At 36.1% G+C, this 20644-nt stretch overlaps 1 protein-coding gene across 1 annotated transcript in view; it reads left to right on the plus strand.

Annotated features, from left to right (window-relative positions):
* LOC126821485 (UDP-galactose transporter senju) overlaps positions 1-20644 on the plus strand; it is a 133331-nt gene that overhangs the window by 84313 nt on the left and 28374 nt on the right. Inside the window, exons 3-4 of the mRNA XM_056100979.1 lie at positions 2222-2268; positions 19328-19467. Coding sequence (XP_055956954.1) covers positions 2222-2268; positions 19328-19467 — 187 coding nt within the window. The remainder of the gene's footprint in view (positions 1-2221; positions 2269-19327; positions 19468-20644) is intronic.

Raw genomic sequence — 20644 nt, forward strand, 5'->3', positions numbered from 1 at the left:
ACGCTCTAATGACAAGAGTTATCATCCGATCTGTTTGAAATTGATATGCATAATTTAAATGATTCTTGCATTTTTATACGCCCACATGGAAAGGTGGTCGTATATTGCCGTCGCCCCTGTCCGTCTGTCCGTCGGTCTGTCGTCCCCAATTTCTTGTGAACACTACAGACTACATTTATCATCTGATTGTTTTGAAATTGATATATGTTGTTTTCATTAGTGAGATGAAGAAGCCTATTTAATTTCAATAACTTCGGTTAATTTCTTCTGGAGTTATGGCCCTTTCTTCACATTGTTGCACCTTGTGAACGCTCTAACAACAAAAGTTATCAACCGATTTGTATGAAATTTATTACCCAAATTTCATTACCCAAAAAAGTAAAAATATACAACAACTCTTGTTGACTGCCCGGACATATATAGCTGCTGTGGGCGTATGTTTCGTTGCCTGACAACCTATCTTTGCACCTTGTGAACGCTCTAACAATAAAAGTTATCAACCGATCTGTATGAAATTTATATGCATCATTTAAATTAGTAAAACAAAGAAGCCTATTGAATTTCAGCAAATTTCTGTTAATTACATCTAGAGTCATGGCCCTTGTTTCACTTTGTTCAATCTTCTGAACTTTCTAATGACAACAGTTGTCATCCGATCTGTTTGAAATTGATATGCATCATTTAAATTAGTGCAACGAAGAAGCCTATTGAATTTCAGCAATTTCCGTTAATTATGCCATGAGTTATGGCCCTTGTTTCACTTTGTTGTACCTTGTGAATGATCTAACGGCAAAAGTTATTATCCGATCTGCATGAAATTTATATGTAGCATATCGTTTGAATTAGTAAAACGAACAAGCCTATGAGTTTCAGCAAATTTCCGTTAATTACATCTAGAGTTATGGCCCTTGTTTCACTTTGTTGAATCTTTTAAATTAGTGAAATGAAGAAGCCGATTGAATGTCAGCAATATCCGTCAATTACTTCTAGAGTTATGGGCCTTGTTTTACTTTGTTGAACCTTGTGAACGTTCGAATGACAAAAGTTATCATCCGATCTGTATGAAATTTATATGCATTATTTGAATTAGTTAAACGAAAAAACCTGTCGAATTTCAACAATTTCTGTAGATTACTTCCAGAGTTACGGCCCTTGTTTTAATTTTTAGAACCTTGTGAACCCTCAAACGACGAAAATTATAATGTCATCTGTATGAAATTGTCTATTAAATGCCGCTAATGAACTACAAAAGAATAAATATGCGACAACCATTGTCGACCGCTTGGAAGATTTAGCTGCTGTGGGAGTATGTTTTGTTGCCTGGCAACCTGTCTTTATTAATGAGGCAGATTAAGTTATATTGTTCCTAGTTTATTCAGTTAAAAGTAAATAGAAGTAAGGATTAATACAGGTGTATTCCGAATAAAGTAAATACAAGTTTAATTTTAAATAAACTTAAGGGTAAGAATATGATTAAGTACGATATAATCGTTTCCAATTAATATTGAAATAAATGTTATAAATTAAGGGTAATGTAATTGTAATTGGTCTAATTAAGCAAGTACACTGGTCATTTATGGGATTTATTGTACCCTATCTTAACGCCCAGCAACGCGTATGTAAGAAGATATGGTTCTGAAGCGCAGTTAGCGGAAGTGTTAACTTAAAGGATCAACAAATTCACAGTGCAAGAAACAGAACAATAGAAACAGGACATGAAATTATTTAGTGTTAGAAACAGTTAACTTATTGACATTGAAACAGTGTTTTCTTATTGTGTTGGAACGTATAACCGAGTAATTATATTGACAGTGAATTAGTGAACTTATATTATTGTAGCATGTTTATCAGTGTAATGATATTTTAGAATTAGGACTTGAAATTGTAAAGGATGTATTTAGAGCTGTAAAGTATTGATATTGTATTGTATTTTTAATGTTAGATTAGATTAAAGCGTTAATTAAGCAATGCTTATTTAACGCATTGCAAAGGGGCGCGTATAGCATTGTACAACTCTAAATAAGCGTATAGGTTGCCCTTTGACAAAACTTTTGCTTTTGAAAGGTTGTGGCTTGTGAGGGTTGAGAGGCAATGCCTAAAGATAGTTTGAAATTTGATAATGTTCAAATAATTGTTTTATAGATTAGTAGAACATTAATTTCTAGCACTGAACAGAAATTTTAAAGATTTGATGATGATTGTCCATTTCTGTTTATTTCAGTAATGATATCGCTATTTTTGTTGCTGATCTTCAAAGGTACAAGAAAGGTGAGTACACACAGGTCTAATCACTAGTCAGCATAACTTTAGAATGGAACGTCGCCTCTAGAGGGTCCACAATTTTGTACATATTCCACATTTTGTGTAAATGACAGGGGATATAATTAACACCAGTTGATGCGTGTTCTCTAAGTATCGGAAATGAAAACAGATTCTTGGAATGAATCTTCAACACTTTATTTCAGGAGAATTAACAGCAACAATTAAACAACTTATTGTTTCCTATAAATCAGACCTCCAACTAGTATATAGGTTCCCTAATTTGGTCTCTCCAACTAATGAATCATCTTACATACATTTGTCTTTTTATATGAATTAGTTACTATAAAAGGTGTAGACATAAACATATAATTATTGAAGGATTAAGTCTTAAGGCATTTAAAACAATAGTTAAAGAAACTTTAGTTGCCAGCCTCTCATAATTTCAATTGACTGACATATTAATTGCTGTCTGCCTCTAATGAAAATATAGATTTGAAATTAAAAACAATTAAAAAAAATAATACTAGACATTGGTCATATAACTCCAGCTTGGTAGGTCTGATGCACAACAAAAGTGAACCCATCCAAGATCTTTTGATCCTTAACATAATATTTAAAGTTTCGTCAAACTTGAATAAAAATTGTGATGTGTAAAGTGTAGCGTGCAACGACGTAATATGTCCAAGGAAAATGTGGTTGTATAACAAACACATTATATAGTGTTTTACACAAGGCACACAGTGTGAAACCCTAGTAACTAGATCTTCATTGCAGCTCTGCCATGTTTCACTGGTGCCCTTTAACCATTAAGGGGAGTTGAGTGGCTGAATGGTTAGCACGTGTGCGCTGTACCATAAAGTCTGTCATTGAGTCAACTGGCGTGGTTTCGAATCCCTGGTTGTACGTGGCAAGGAGTAGGGTCGCCTTTCCAACCTCATGGGTTTTCTCCGGTTTCCTACGCGCAAGAGAATTATTGAAATAAAATTAAACCATGTATTAGTCCCGAAATGACCTAGTTTGTGTCGAGTGGACTTAAACCTCATTTCTCTTTTGTCATTAATTTTGTTTTTCTTGCTGGAAGTTTGCAAATACAAAACCACCTGCACATATAAGCATGTCCTCTGATTTGTATGCAAAATGTGAAATATGTACAGAATTTGTTGACCCTCTAGTTTGAAATTGGTGCACATTGGACTTTCTGATCCGGAGTTATGCCCCTTTTCCCGAAAACCCTGTGAATTTCAAATTTGGTGTGAAGCATTGGGTTCATGAGAGGACTAACCCTATTGATAATCAGCGTTCCGCGATCCTTTGTGCTAAAGTAATGTCCCGTAGCCGAAAACTTAGTGGGTACAATAAAAACCAGTTTCCATCATTTTAAAACGTGTTGTGATGCATTGGGTTCATGAGAGGACAAACCCTATCGATATTTAGTGTAACTCCCAGTATCCAAAAAATGTCTTAAAGCTACAGTTATTGTACGTCCATATGGAAATGTAGTACGCACTTCCGTCTTCCACAATTTCTTGTGAACACTCTACAGACTACATTTATTATCTGATCAATTTGAAAATTTATATATGTTGTTTACTTTAGTGAGACGAAGAAGACTATTAAATTTCAACAGTTTCCGTTAATTTCTTCTAGAATTATGGTCCTTGTTTCACTTTGTAGAACCTTGTGAACGCTCTAACAACTAAAATTATTATCCGATCTGTATTAAATTTACATGCATTATTTAAATTAATAAAACAAAGAATCCTATTGTAGGGTGCCCCATGTGTCTAAAATATTCCCTACTAAAAGTGATACTCGACACGGTGAATGTACACGCTTCAGTGGCTTGTCTCTAAGTGATTTCTGGCTAGTCACGCACTCTCTTTGAGTCTATAAATAGCCATCGCACGTGAAATTCTCTATTGTTGACGATTCTGAATAGCAGTAATATTTAGGTTTTTATACGCCTACATTGAAATGTGTTCGTATATTGTTGTCGCCCCCGTCGGTCCGTCCGGCGTCCACAAGCAATAGGCTAAAGTTAATACCCGATCGACTTTAAATTTATACACAGTGTTTAAGGTCATGAGACGATGAATCCTATTGATTTTCAGCGATTTTCTATAATTACTGCCAGAGTTATGGCCCTTGATCGCTTCAAAAAATCTTGTGGATGCTCTAGAGGTCAAAGTTAATATCCGATTGACTTTAAATTTATACATAGTGTTTAAGGTCATGAGACGAAGAAGCCTATTGGGTTTTCAGCGATTTTCGATAAATACTGCTAGAGTTATGGTCCATGATCACTTCAAAAAATCTTGTGGACGCTCTAGAGGCTAAAGTTAATATCCGATTGACTTTAAATTTATACACAGGTCATGAAACGAAGAAACTTATTGATTTTTAGCGATTTTCGATAATTACCGACAGAGTTATAGCCCTTGATCACTTCAAAAAATTTCCCCTTGTCAGTGATGCAGAACGGAGGGTCTGACAAGGACAGCTGTCTAGTCCTTCGGATGAGACGGAAAACAGAGGTCCCGTGTATACATTGGAATGCACGTAAAAGACCCCTTGGTAGTTGGAATTCTATATAAGAGTAGGCGATAGTGCCGCTGCCCGGGCAAAATTTCCCTCATAGCACACTGTATGGCGTATGCCCGTCTTCATTAGCCCAGTATAGGAGCAGAACAGTAGGACGTTAAACCTCATTTCATTTCATTTCACTTCAAAAATTCTTGTGGACGCTCTAGAGGTTAAAGTTAATATCTGATTGACTTTAAATTTATACATAGTGTTTAAGGTCATGACACGAAGAATCCTATTGATTTTCAACGATTTTCGATAATTACTGCAAGAGTTACGGCCCTTGATCACTTCAAAAAATTCTGTGGACGCTCTAGAGGTCAAAGTTAATATCCGATTGACTTTAAATTTATACACAGTGTTTAAGGTCATGAGACGAAGAAGCCTTCTGATTTTCAGCGATTTCCGATAATTACTGTCAGAGTTATGGCCCTTAATCACTTTGAAAAATATTGTGGATGCTTTAAAGGCTAAAGTTAATATCCGATTGACTTTAAATTTATACACAGTGTTTAAGATCATGAGACGAAGAAGCCTGTTGATTTTCAACGATTTTCTATAATTACTGCAAGAGTTACTGCCCTTGATCACTTCAAAAAATTCTGTGGACGCTCTAGAGGTCAAAGTTCATATCCGATTGACTTTAAATTTATACAAAGTGTTTAAGGTCATGAGACGAAGAAGCCTTCTGATTTTCAGCGATTTCCGATAATTACTGTCAGAGTTATGGCCCTTAATCACTTTGAAAAATCTTGTGGACGCTCTAAAGGCTAAAGTTATCATCCGATTGACTTCAGATTGATACACAGAGTTTAAGATCATGAGACGAATAAGCCTGTTGATTTTCAGCGATTTCTGATAATTACTGCCCGAGTTATGGCCCTTGATCACTTTTGTGGACGCTCTAGAGGCTAAAGTTATCATCCGAACAAGTATATTGATTATCAATGAATCTTTATGACTTGAACAGCTAAATCCATGATATTAAAAGTTTTGTATACTAAGCGTTAGCATGGAGCAGAACTTTATTAAAACCAAACAAATTCTAATGGTTTTCTGATAATTACTTATTGAGTTGTTACTCTTAATCAGATTTTAATGTATTATAAATGTTTCATTACCGAAAAAAGTAAAGATATGCGCCAACTCTTGTTGACGGCACGGACGATATAGCTGCTGTGGGCGTATGTTTCGTTGCCTGGCAACCTATCTTTTGTTATTACAGCAGCTTTAGAAATTACTTTCGTTTTATTTTTTAAATTGCTTTATCATTAACTATACCGTAAGGAGCGGCATCTTTTGGTTTAGTACAAATAATATCTCTGAAACACTCGGGTGAGGCAGGAACATGATACTAGCAGTAGTTTCGTTTAACTTTTATAAGTTCTTAAAACATTTGTTGAGTTGCCTACCGTGCGGGTTTCTAAATTCAATTTTTTGTTCCAGCTTTCTGCCATATTTTGTAAAAAAAGTAGTCTTGATTATCCCGGCCCGTAACAAGGGCACGTAACCTATTTTTTGCTCAAAAGTGACTGGATGTTATGGACGACACTTGGAACCATTTTTCAGTCTATTATTTATCGATGGTTAAATGGTCATAGCTTATTAAGTACAACATGGCCGTTTATTTAGTGACTATGATGTGCCAAACAGATTCAAGGATTGGTATATATATAAATATTGTGGTGTAATTGTCGACCCATTGGGAGATATTTATTTATGATGGGGCACCCTACCTATTGAATTTCAAAAATTTCCGTTTATAACTTCTTGAGTTATGGCCCTTGTTTCACTTTGTTAAACCATGTGATCTGTATGAAATTTACATGCATTATTTGAATTAGTAAAACAAAGAAGCCTATTCAATTTCAGAAATTTCCTTTATTAATGTGGACGTATATTGCCGTCGTGCACAATTTCTTGTGAACGCTAATTCAGTTTATGGGTTCTAGATTAATTATTTATTGTTTGATTTGTATAAAACAAAGTTCATTTGCTCCATGGTCCAAAATGTCATTTTTTTTTTGTTACCGGTGGAAGTTTCCTTTCGGCACCTGAAGTGACGTAAATTTAGCAAAAACTACAATTTTGACAGTTTGGTACAACTTTTTGAAAGCAAATATTCTTTTTTTCAAATTTTCTATAACTGAAAGGGTGTGCCCTGTAAAGGCGCACAAAACATCGGACTCAGTTTTTTATATGTCCACATTCATAATGTGGACGTATATTGCTGTCGCCCCTGTGTGGGGGTGTGTGTGTGTGTGTGTGTGTGTGTGTGTCTGCCTGTCGCCTACAGGCCACAATTCTTAAGTGATCATCTTGAAACTTATTCCTTATTCTTATTCCTTATACCCTAAGGATGATCTCTATTGAAAGGGTGTGGCCTGTTAAGGCGCACAAAACATCAGGCTCAGTTCTGTCTTTAATCGAAAAAACAGCACCATACTCTTCAGTTTCTTGTTAATACTAACATATTAAGAGTCATTCCACGAGAAAACCATGCAGAAGGTGGGAAGGTGGGGTTCGGCAGATCAAGTTCATCTCTGGGGGATTTTATGGACTCCTCAAGACTACTTCACAGCCAGGAGGGCCGATCTCAAGATTTCACCGTTATTGAGAAACAGCCTCTGGGTGATTTTTGGCCAATTTTGCCATTTTTCAGGTCATTTTTGGTTAATTTTCAGCCACCTATTGTAGCGAGTCTAGGGTTTGGATGGAAATGGTGGTGATTGGTGATGTTAGTGGGGGTCTTCCTGTGCCCCAGTGTGAAGACCATAAAGTCGCATCTATTCTCTAGGTGTAATGATCAGCAAAATTGTAACATATGGCGACTAAAACCGAAAATATACACCTGCGAAAATTAGCTCTATTTTCTATGATGCGGGGGGAGGTCAAAATATCGAAATGGTTTTATGCACAGCTCGACACACTCTATCGATATAAAAAATAAAATCTCTGTCACCTCTCTTCAATCAATGCGAAATAATAAGTCAAAGTTGGTGAATTTTCCCTATTATAATCTCTCATTATCCCGCGCCGAACGAAGTTAGGGAGGGATATTGAAACGGGGTTCGTCCGTCCGTCCGTCCGTCCGGTCTGATTTCTCATAAACCGTTCAAGATATCTTTCTGAAACTTTGCACACATATCAACCTATTACAGTAGTTGTGCCTTTTGCTATTTAGGAATTTCTGGGATTTATATTTTTTTGTGTTTCCATGGAAACAAATTTGACTTAGTTTTTGGTGTATAATTTTGTTTCCGGAGCATATCTCATAAACCGTTCAAGATATCTTTTTGAAACTTTGTACAGACATCTACCCATTACAGTAGTTGTGCCTTTTACTATTTAGGAATTTCTGAGATTTATATTTTTTGTGTTTCCATTTAAACAAAAATGACTTAGTTTTTGGTGTACAATTTTGTTTCCGGAGCATATCTTATAAACTGTTCAAGATATCTTTCTGAAACTTTGCACACACATCAACCTATTACAGTAGTTGTGCCTTTTGCTATTTAGGGATTTTTGGGATTTATATTTTTTGTGTTTCCATGGAAACAAATTTGACTTAGTTTTTGGTGTATAATTTTGTTTCCGGAACATATCTCCTAAACCATTCAAGATATCTTTTTGACAATTTTGTTTCCGGAGCATATCTCATAAACCATTCAAGATATCTTTCTGAAACTTTGTACACACATCAACCTATTACATTAGTTGTGCCTTTTGCTATTTAGGAATTTCTGGAAACACATAAAATTATCAAATCTGAGAAATTCAAAATAAGAGGATGTAGAACTTACATTATGTGCACCTATAATACCAATTTTTTTTCAGTTATAGTATATGATTCACTCATTATTTACTTCACGAAAGTCTAACATGATCAACATATTGTATTTTGTTAAGTTCACTTTTTTGTATAATTGTTACTTGATTATCTATATTTTGCCGCTTCATTGTTATGCTTTCATAAACCATTTTCTCATCAGTTTCTGGACATTCCTAAAGGAGAAGAGATGTTTGTAGTAAATCATTTACTCACAAAACTCATTTAAATACACATTCAACTATTCATCATTAATTTTAAAAACCTTGCTTGTATACATGTACATTTATTACTGTTACAGAGAGGAAGAAACATGAATAAATGTGAGGATTGTACTAAATCATTTACATGCCAGCGTAAATGTCTGCAGTACAATCGTAATAATACATTGCATAAATTATAGGATATATGATTCCTGTTCTAGGTTATTTAGGTATTTGCAAATGTACTATTCTTTCATTGATTGACTCAAAACTTTGTAACAATACAAACATTGCATAAATTATAGGATATATGATTCCTGTTCTAGGTTATTTAGGTATTTGCAAATGTACTATTCTTTCATTGATTGGCTCAAAACTTTGTAACAATACAAACAGCTACATGTATACATTACCAATAGCATAAAGAAGTTATTTTTCCTTATTTCTTCCAAACAAGTGCAAGGGCGCGGGATGTTGATGACTAGTCATCTTGTTCTCTATGAAATGGCCAACTACTTTCATTCAGGGTAAGCCAGCTTTCTCCATTTCTTCACCAAATTATTCGCCAGCGCTCGCAGGTAGCAGCTTTTAAAAACCCACTTGAGCAAAACTAATCTCTTTTGATGATGATTGGTATCCAATCCATGATCGCCGCGCCCGAGACCGCAGAAAATTGTGTTTTGTCTTCATTTTTGGCCATAGAATGTGGTACATATCCCAGATATGAGCAATGAAATTATTGAAATGACTTAATAGATTGACAGAGTGTACTAAGGACATTAAGGTCCGTCCTTTAGCACATTACATAGCAATAAGTGAATTGAGAACCGAATGGGAGCTGATTTTTTTGACGAAGTGGGATTTTTGATCTTGATAAGTCGATTCTAGATGGAAAGGTGATATGTGCTGCCCATCGCTACCGCCTGGGTCTCAAAAGGAAAATTCCAAAAGGATATAAACATTATGCTGTCCATAGTGAGGTAATGGGCTGTCAAAAGAGCCGAGTTCCTACACCACCTCAGCTTAGTTCTTCAAATGACGTAGGGTCAAAAATTAAACTTCGTCATGGGATCATTTTCAGAGCCCAAAATAAATCTTGCCATGCCCTTTAAATCTAAATTTGTATGAAGGACATTTCTATCAGGGGCCACCTCTCGAAATATTGTTGATATCAACCCCAACGTATATGGGCCATTGAAAATTTTCTTGCATCGAATCTCCGAATGATGGACTGGCTGGTAAAAGAGACCCCTGCAAATACTTAGAAAATAATTTTAGTAAATTATTTTATGTGGTTTGGTTGTTTAAGGTTACTGTTGGAACTGATGACACCCCTCTCACTGCTACATCATCTGAAGCTACTGGTAATGCTGCTTGCATCCATCATCAATCTACTGCTACTACATCATCTGCAGTTATGGGTATTGGAACTGCCACGCTGCTCTTCCTTCTGTAACAGCTATTGGTAGCGACACCAGTAACAGTAATGACTTAGAACTATCAATAATAGGCCTAGATCAGGTAATGATGATTACATGCAAAACCTTTAGGAAGGTTGCTAAAAATTCGCTGAAACCCAACTTCAAAACAAATCAGAATTAGAATACTGGGATTGGTTCAAGATTCGCATGTAATCATCATTGCCTGATCTAGGCCTATTATTGGTAGTCATTACTGTCACTGGTGTCGCTACCAATAGCGGTTACAGAAGGAAGAGGCAGCGTGGCAGGTGCAATACCCATAGCTGTAGATGGTGTAGTAGCAGTAGATTGATGATGGATGTAAGCAGCACTACCAGTAGCTGCAGATGGTGTAGCAGTGGGAGAGATGTCACCAGTTCCATATACGTTGGGGTTGATATTAAGAATATTTTCAATCTGATTAAAACACAGATCCTATTTCGTTTCGTTTTTATAGTTCAAAATTTTGTTTTACTACACTAGGATTTGAAAGAGTTGTTATCATTGACGTGTTCTGAATTCTGTGAGGTATTAGCCAATGAAACGGTATGTTACGGCGAGCTTTAGGCATGTTTTGCACGGAACTGTGGGTCAGTCCCAAGAAGCACCAATGCTGATTGGTTAATCAAATGTCTGACGTCATAGGCTCAACTGCCGCTCGTATGACCTCTGACGTGACCTATCGCAACAACCAGTCAGATCTTCGTGTAGTGTAGGTCATCGAAAGTATAATAAAAACGAAACGAAATATAGATCTGTTTTTTAATCAGATTGGAATATGTTGAGAGGTGGCCCCTGATAGAAATGTCCTTCATGTACAAATTCAATTTTTAAAGGCCCAGCAAGATCCATTTTGGGCTCCGAAAATGATCATATGATGAAGTTGAATTTTTGACCCTATGCCATATTTTTTTATTTGAGGAACTACCCTGAGACAGTGTAGGAACTTGGCTCTCTTGATGGACCATTTCCTCATTATGGGCAGCATAATATTTGCGGCATACATAAAATAGAAGAAAAAATTCTAAAATTAACAAGAATTTTTTAATGCTGCCAAAGTTAAAAAAACCCCCAGAGAGCTGGCTTTTAGTAAAGGTATTACAGCTATATCAGACACAATGCAGCTGGTTTGAGGACTTCTGAAGCCCATCGCTTAACTTAGTCAACTGGAGTATCACCGCACAACTATTTCCTGCTAATTTGATTGTGGTCGAGCATACACACAGGGTTTCCATCGATATTTCAAAGACCACAATTTCTTCCCTCTTTTTTTTTCAATAGTATTTTAGTTCACATAACCGTTCCAATAGGTATAAGTTGATTCCAAGTGACACAACGCGGTCTTTGTATGGCTTCTCCTTAGATGTGGCAGCATGCATCCGTTTGGAATATTCCATTTAATGCAGCTTCGTCAAGAAGTCAGCTCCCATTCGGTTCTCACATCACTTATTGCTATATGATGTGCTTAAAGGTGGCCCTTAATGTCCTTAGTACATTTTTATACGCCCACATTTTCATGTGGACGTATTATGCCGTCGCCCCTGTCCGTCCGTCCGTCCACAATTTGTTTGTGGACACTCTACAGGACACAATTCTTATCCGATTTTAACGAAACTTGAAATATAGGTGTATCTCCAAAAGATCTCGGCTGCTTTCGATATTGGCATGTATCGGATCGAAACTTCATGGATTATGGCCCCTGTTTGTACGAAAAATCACGTTTTTGGCTTGTGGACCCTATAGAGGTCAAAATTTTTATCCGATATAAAAAAACCTATTATTATATCACTGTTACACCATAAGGATTAGTGAGTTCGAATTTCGTGAAAATCAGCCCAAAATTGACAGACAAAATGGCCGCCGTTCGTTCTCAAATAGCATAAAAATATGGTATATCAAGGTTGTGGACCCTATAGAGGTCACAATTTTTATCCGATTTTGTTGAAACTTGAAATGTAAGTTTATAACCCAAAGATCTCGATTCCTTTCGATATTCGCGCATATCGGACCGTAACTTCCTGAATTATGGCCCCTGATTGTACGAAAAATCACGTTTTTAGCTTGTGGACCCTATAGAGGTCATAATTTTTATCCGATTTAATAAAACGTATTATTATATCACCGTTACACCATAAGGACGACTGAGTTCGAATTTCGTGAAAAATTGACAGACAAAATGGCCGCCCTTCGTTCTCAAATAGCATAAAAATATGGTATATCAAGGTTGTGGACCCTATAGAGGTCACAATTTTTATCCGATTTTGTTGAAACTTGAAATGTAAGTTTATAACCCAAAGATCTCGGTTCCTTTCGATATTCGCGCATATCGGACCGTAACTTCCAGAATTATGGCCCGTGATTGTAAGAAAAATCGCGTTTTTAGCTTGTGGAGCCCTATAGAGGTCAAAATTTTTATCCGATATAAAAAAACGTATTATTATATCACTGTTACACCATAAGGATGAGTGAGTTCGAATTTCGTGAAAATCGGCCCAAAATTGACAGACAAAATGGCCGCCGTTCGTTCTCAAATAGCATAAAAAATATGGTATATCAAGGTTGTGGACCCTATAGAGGTCACAATTTTTATCCGATTTTGTTGAAACTTGAAATGTAAGTTTATAACCCAAAGATCTCGATTCCTTTCGATATTCGCGCATATCGGACCGTAACTTCCAGAATTATGGCCCGTGATTGTAAGAAAAATCGCGTTTTTAGCTTGTGGACCCCTATAGAGGTCATAATTTTTATCCGATTTAAAAAAACGTATTATTATATCCGATATAAAAAAACGTATTATTATATCACTGTTACACCATAAGGATGAGTGAGTTCGAATTTCGTGAAAATCGGCCCAAAATTGACAGACAAAATGGCCGCCGTTCGTTCTCAAATAGCATAAAAAATATGGTATATCAAGGTTGTGGACCCTATAGAGGTCACAATTTTTATCCGATTTTGTTGAAACTTGAAATGTAAGTTTATAACCCAAAGATCTCGGTTCCTTTCGATATTTGCGCATATCAAACCGTAACTTCCTGAATTATGGCCCCTGATTGTACGAAAAATCGTGTTTTTAGCTTGTGGACCCTATAGAGGTCATAATTTTTATCCAATTTACAAAACCGTATAATTATATCACTGCTACACCATAAGGACGACTGAGTTCGAATTTCGTGACAATCGGCCCAAAATTGACAGACAAAATGGCCGCCGTTCGTTCTCAAATAGCGTAAAAATATGGTATATCAAGGATGTGGACCCTATAGAGGTCACAATTTTTATCCGATTTTGTTGAAACTTGAAATGTAAGTTTATAACCCAAAGATCTCGATTCCTTTCGATATTCGCGCATATCGGACCGTAACTTCCTGAATTATGGCCCGTGATTGTACGAAAAATCGCGTTTTTAGCTTGTGGACCCCTATAGAGGTCATAATTTTTATCCGATTTAAAAAAACGTATTATTATATCACCGTTACACCATAAGGACGACTGAGTTCGAATTTCGTGAAAATCGGCCCAAAACTGACAGACAAAATGGCCGCCCCTCTTTCTCAAATAGCTTAAAAATATGGTATATCAAGGTTGTGGACCCTAAAGAGGTCACAATTTTTATCCGATTTTGTTGAAACTTGAAATGTAAGTTTATAACCCAAAGATTTCAGTTCCTTTCGATATTTGCGCATATCGAATTGTTATTTCCTGAATTATGGCCGTTGATTGTAGGAAAAATCACTTTCTTTTTAGCTTGTTCTCTATCCATCTCGAAAATGTGGGCGTATTCTGCCTGGCAGCCGCTGGTTTCAATCGTATGAAGTGATTCTCTTGGTCATATCTGGAATATATACCACATTTAATGCCCAAACATGAGGAAAAACCGCAATTTTGCGCGCTTTCGGGCACAGTCTTGCTCGAGGGAGTTTCAAGCTGCTACCAGTGAGCGCGGGCGAATGATTTGTTGAAGAAATGGAGAAAGCTGGCTTACCCTGAATGAAAGTAGTTGGCCATTTCATAGAGAATGAGAGATTTACAATAGGGAAAATTCACAAACTTTGACTTATGATTTCGCTTTGATTGAAGAGAGGTGACAGAGATTTTATTTCTTATATCGATAGAGGGAGTCGAGCTGTACATAAAACCATTTCGATATTTTGACCTACCCCCGCATCATAGAAAATAGAGCTAATCTTCGCAGGTGTATATTTTCTGTTTTATTCACCATATCTTACAATTTTGCTGATCATAGCTCCCAGAGAATAGATGTTACTTCATGGTCTTCACACTGGGGCACAGGAAGACCCCCCACTAACATCACCAGTCACCACCATTTTCATCCAAACCCTAGACTCGCCCCAATAGGTGGCTGAAAATTGACCAAAAATGACCTGAAAAATGGCAAAATTGGCCAAAAATCACCCAGAGGCTGTTTCTCAATAACGGTGAAATTTTGACATTGGCCCTTCTGGCTGTGGGGAAGTCTATAAAATCCCCCGGAGATGAACTCGATCTGCCGACCCCCCATCTTCCCGATTTTGCATGGTTTTCACATGGAATGACTCTTAAGTTGTTATACACTGAATTTTTGAATTTAAAATTCAGCCAATGACCAAACAGATTTCAAGAGAGTAAATTGGCTGTTCATTATAGTTTGTCGACAGGTATGCACAGTTGACCTGGTGGTTTCAACAAATTATATAATTTGGTTACAGGATCTGATATAGTCATTAAAATCTAACTAGCCGGATCACCCAACAGTCAGACCGTGTTCAAATAATCTTCGTCTTTATTTCATTGACTTATCTTAAGAATAATTTATTATCTGTTATTTTTGTTGTGAAGATCTACATTTACTGGCATTTTTGGAGGGTGGGGTGGGGAATTCCTTTGAGTGTCAGCATGTATCACTATTTCATTCATATTATATACACTATTTTATACTTTAATTTTTTGTGGTAAGCTTATCTTAGTTTGTCATTTGGTATCACAATAAATTAAAGAAAATTCCATCCAGGAAAATTCTGTTGGAAATGTTTACATAATTCACACAAGTGCATCAATAAATTATATTGTAAACAATAGTATGAATAAAAGGCATCGCCAATTTATGAAATCTGTAGTATAGAACATTGTTACAACATTATTTAGGAAACTATAGTAGGCTATTTGTTAAAATGGTTTAAGTACAGTATACATATAAATTCTACAGAAAACTATAGAAGGCTCATCCATTATTTTTTTCTCCACAAAATCTATAGAAATGTTTTTTTCCACAGTTTTCTAAAGAATGTCATAGAAAACTATAGGATTACACAACTGACTTGAGACAATAACTTACTTCTATAGAAAACTGTAGTTTTTACCACCAAATGTATGGGAACCACACAGCTGACATGAGAATACAAGTTAGTTCTATAACAAACTATAGCTTTTACCACAAAGGTTTATAGAAAACTGAAGGATTACTCAACTGACTCGAGGATACAAGTTAGTTCTATAGAAAACTATAGCAGCACCAATGAATCTATAGGTTTATTTTTTTCCCCAATTGTTTCTTACATTATTCTATAGAATTCAATAGGAAATTACACTTGGAAAATACTAATCTACCAATACTACACAAAACTTTAGTACATGTTTTTGAATCTATAGTCATGTGAAAAAAACTACAAAATGAATTCGTTTTCCTGCAGCATTCTTTTGAATCTAACAAACTTCTATAGAAACCTATACTTTTTATACGCCCACATTTTTATGTGGACGTATATTGTCGTCGCCCCTGTCCGTCCGTCCGTCCGTCCACAATTGTTTGTGAACAGTCTACAGGTCACAATTTTTATCCGATTTCAATGAAACTTGAAATATAGGTTTATCACCCTAAGATCTCGGTTCCTTTCGATATTGGCATCTATCGGACTGTAACTTCATGGATTATGGCCCCTGATTGTACGAAAAATTACGTTTTTGGCTTGTGAACACTGTAGAGGTCACAATTTTTATCCGATTTTGTTGAAACTTGAAATGTAAGTTTATAACCCAAAGATCTCGGTTCCTTTCGATATTCGCGCATATCGGAACGTAACTTCCTGAATTATGGCCCCTGATTGTACGTAAAAAGGCGTTTTTTGACTTGTGGACCCTATAGAGGTCATAATTATTATCCGATTTAAAAAAACGTATTATTATATCACCGTTAAACCCTAAGGGCGGTCGAGTTCGAATTTCGTGAAAATCGGCCCAAAACTGACAGACAAAATGGCCGCCGTTCGTTCTCAAATAGCGTAAAAATATGGTATATCAAGGTTGTGGACCCTATAGAGGTCACAATTTTTATCCGATTTTGTTGAAACTTGAAATGTAAGTTTATAACCCAAAGATCTCGATTCCTTTCGATATTCGCGCATATCGGACCGTAACTTCCTGAATTATAGCCCCTGATTGTACGAAAAATCACATTTTTAGCTTGTGGACCCTATAGAGGTCACAATTTTTATCCGATTTAAAAAAACGTATTATTATATCACCGTTACACCCTAAGGACGACTGAGTTTGAATTTCGTGAAAATTGGCCCAAAACTGACAGACAAAATGGCCGCCCCTTGTTCTCAAATAGCGTAAAAATATGGTATATCAAGGTTGTGGACCCTATAGAGGTCACAATTTTTATCCAATTTTGTTGAAACTTGAAATGTAAGTTTATAACTCAAAGATCTTGGTTCCTTTCGATATTTGCGCATATCGAATTTTAATTTCCTTAATTATGGCCCTTGATTGTAGGAAAAATCACTTTCGTTTAGCTTGTTTTCTATCCATCATTCGAAAATGTGGGCGTATACTGCCTGGCAGCCGTTGGTTCATAAGGGTAAAGTTATTACTTCTAGAGTTATGACCATTGTTTCACTTCGTTGTACCTTGTTGAAGCAGCTTTAGAAATTACGTATGTTTTATTTTTTAAATTGTATATGTTAGAAGCGGCATCTTTTGGTTTAGTACAAATAATATCTCTGAAACACTCAGGTTAGGCAAGAACATGATACTAGCAGTAGTTTCATTTAACTTTTACAAGGTTCTTAAAACAGCTGTTGAGTTGCCTAACGTGCATGTTTCTAAATTCAATTTCTTATTCCAGCTTTCTGTTATGTTTCGTAAAAAAGTAGTCTTGATTACCCAGCCTGCCAATCAGACGTAGAATGGTCAGTAGACTGGTTAAGCGAGACTAATTTCAAAACAAGGGCACGTAACCTATTTTTTACTCAAAAGTGCCCGGATTATATGGCAGACACTTATAGCCATTTTTCAGTCTATTATTTATGGATGGTTAAATGGTCATAGCCTTTTTATGAAGTACAACATAACGTTTTTTTTAGTGACTATAAATGTGGTTATTTCCAATAAAAGTATGGTAATTTTGGTATATATGGAAAGTAGAGATATCCAATCTTACTAGAAAAATACTGGATTCCCCGAAAAAAACTCATGGAGCGTATACAGGACAAAAATGTAAGGGTTCCCCTAATCAACAGCCTGACGATTAGGAATTTCTGCACACGTTATGTCAAAGGTCACACGCGAACATTGAGCGCTTGATGTACAAGTTGATAAACTTTATGAAGAGTTAGACGTACAACACTTTCTGAGATAAAAATGACGGAAAAAGATGCGGGTAGTGGATAATCCAAAAATTTAATTAGGATTCGATATTTGTAATAAATAGTAAGCGATTAAAGACAACATCGCCTTATGTATGCAATGAATTCTCCTCTGACTTCCAAGAGAGGTAAGTCACGTGACGTAAACATGACCTGGTTTGATCGAATTTTTATAGCAGGACATTCCTTCGCAATAACAATGTTTGAGAATGGATTTGAAGCAAAGTTATGACAAATTAATTAGTTTGAATATGTTTTTAGTCCATATATACCATTAAATCACCCAGTTTGTACGCGGGAACCCATCTTTAAGGCTTGGTATATATATAAATATTGTGGTGTAATTGTTGAGATATTTGGAGATATTTATTTATGGTGGGGCACCCTAATAAAAGAATAAACATGCGACAACACTTGTCGACTGACCAGATGATTTAGCTGCTGTGGGCTTATGTTTCGTTGCCAGGCAACCTATCTTGTGACAGATTATTTTCAAATTTAGTTTGAAGCATTGTGGTCATGAGAGGACGAATCCTATCAATATTCAACTGTCTAAAATATTCTGTTGTGGAGTTATCCCCCCTTTGACGAAAACCTTGAGGCTACATTTTTGAACGAAATTTTGTCAAATTTGGTTGATGAGCGGATAAACCCTATCAATTTTCAGCTTTCGACGACTTTTCTTTCCTGATTTATCCCCCTTTGTCAGAAACCTTGTGAACACCATAGATGGTATAGTTTTTATCAGCTTTCCTTGACTTTTTGTTTCGGATTTTACCGAAAACCTTGTGTATGAGATATATGCTACAGTTTTTAACAGATTTTTTCTTCAAATATGGTATGAAGCATTGAGGTCATGAGAGGACAAAACCCTATTGATATTCTGCGTTCTGCGACTTTGTGTTCAGTAGTTATCCCCGCTTTGTCAAAAACCTTGTGAACAAGATAGAGGCTATAGTATTTAACAGATTTCTGTCAAATTTGGTGGGAAGCATTGGATATTAAGCTTTCTGCCAATTTCTGTTCCAAAATCTTCAAGTCTGAACATCCAAGTTTTCCTTTGGATAATGGACTTTATTTTATTATACGGTCCATGGTTGTTTCATTTCTGGTTTGGCGATGTCAATTGTTGTAATTGATGAAATCGTGTGATGTGAATGTAAGTTTCTCATAGAATTTTAGAGCTCAATGGATTGCTCTGGGGGTGTAAATGATTTAAAGAGTATTTTATTTTGTTTGAAACTTTATAGCTAGAACAGGTGACTTTGCTGCTGGTGTATGGTGCCTGAAAACTCTTATGTTTGACTAGTTTTGACTTGTTACTTTCGATTTTATTTTCAGCACTGGTTCTGTATTTTGTACCAGCTGGGTTGTACTGCTTGTATAATAATTTGGCATTTGTAAATTTAGCCGAATATGACCCAGCAACCTATTTCTTGTTACTACAATTTCGAGTTGTTCTTACAGGATTAGTATTTCAGGTTTGTTGTGTTTATTATATATCCCTTTACTTTTCAAGATTAAAAATAATATAATTAGACATTTAAGCCTACACTCCCATTGATTTACATGAAATTTTCCAAATCATGGGTTGGGTTCATTCGAATGCTTGTGCATAGATTTACTTGCCTAAACTTGTAAACTGTCTTCAGTTACTATGGTTTCCTCCTACTTCTTATAACATTGTGTTACTTCAGCTCCCACCCCCACCCCCACCCCCACCCCTGAATAAGATACTAACGATTATCGTGCTGGTACTGCGGAAATGTTGGAAGAACGGGCTATCATATTTACTGGCCATTCATTAGTAGCCTACCAAATATTTGATGTACCACACGGTGTCAGTAGAACGGACTGTCATATTAGGGGATAAATGGAATAACAGGGTGTCTGTATAACGGGCTGACAAGAGTACGGCATTGACTTCAACTAAAATCATTATTATTGTCAACTGGAGAGTTCACAGGAAAGTTCAGTGTGTAAGGAAGCCATGTTAGTGTCTTGATAATATTTGTGTCTAAATAGTAAATAAGCAATATGGCATTTTAGCATGCGGCCATCATTAGTTACCTCTAATACCCTGAAATTGACGAAGGTGGTACAAGTGCGAAAGTGTATATTAGGCCCAGTCCAGCCCCAAAAAATTAAAAGCTCAGTATATCACATATTATGCGTCGCTATCTGAAATTTTCATCTGATTTTGACAAAACTTAAAATATATGTTTATATCACAAGATCTCGAATGGATTATGGCCCCTGATTGTACGAAAAAAATATTTTTTAGCTTGAGGACCCTCTAAAATCTCCATTATGTCACCATTCGTCCACTCTGCTGTGGTCTTATACAAACTCTTGCAAAACAGGTGGAATTGACAGGCAAATCTCTAGATTCTGTCCCATTTCTGATCCTCTCGTTCACAACAATTTACTCCTGAAATTCACTAATTTCCATTTATTTCTACTAGAGTTATGGCCCTTGTTTTACTATGTAGAACCTTGTGAACGATCTAACGACAAAGGTTACAATCCGATCTGATTATTTAAATTAAGTCAATTGACTAAGTGTCGAACATTTTTACCGACAATAAAGGGACTTATCGTTAATGGAGGCAGACCACCATTAATTTCCCTGTTGACTTCAATGTTAATTCTGGCCTC

Source organism: Patella vulgata, chromosome 5 (genome assembly GCF_932274485.2).
Source record: "Patella vulgata chromosome 5, xgPatVulg1.2, whole genome shotgun sequence".
NCBI lineage: Eukaryota > Metazoa > Mollusca > Gastropoda > Patellidae > Patella > Patella vulgata.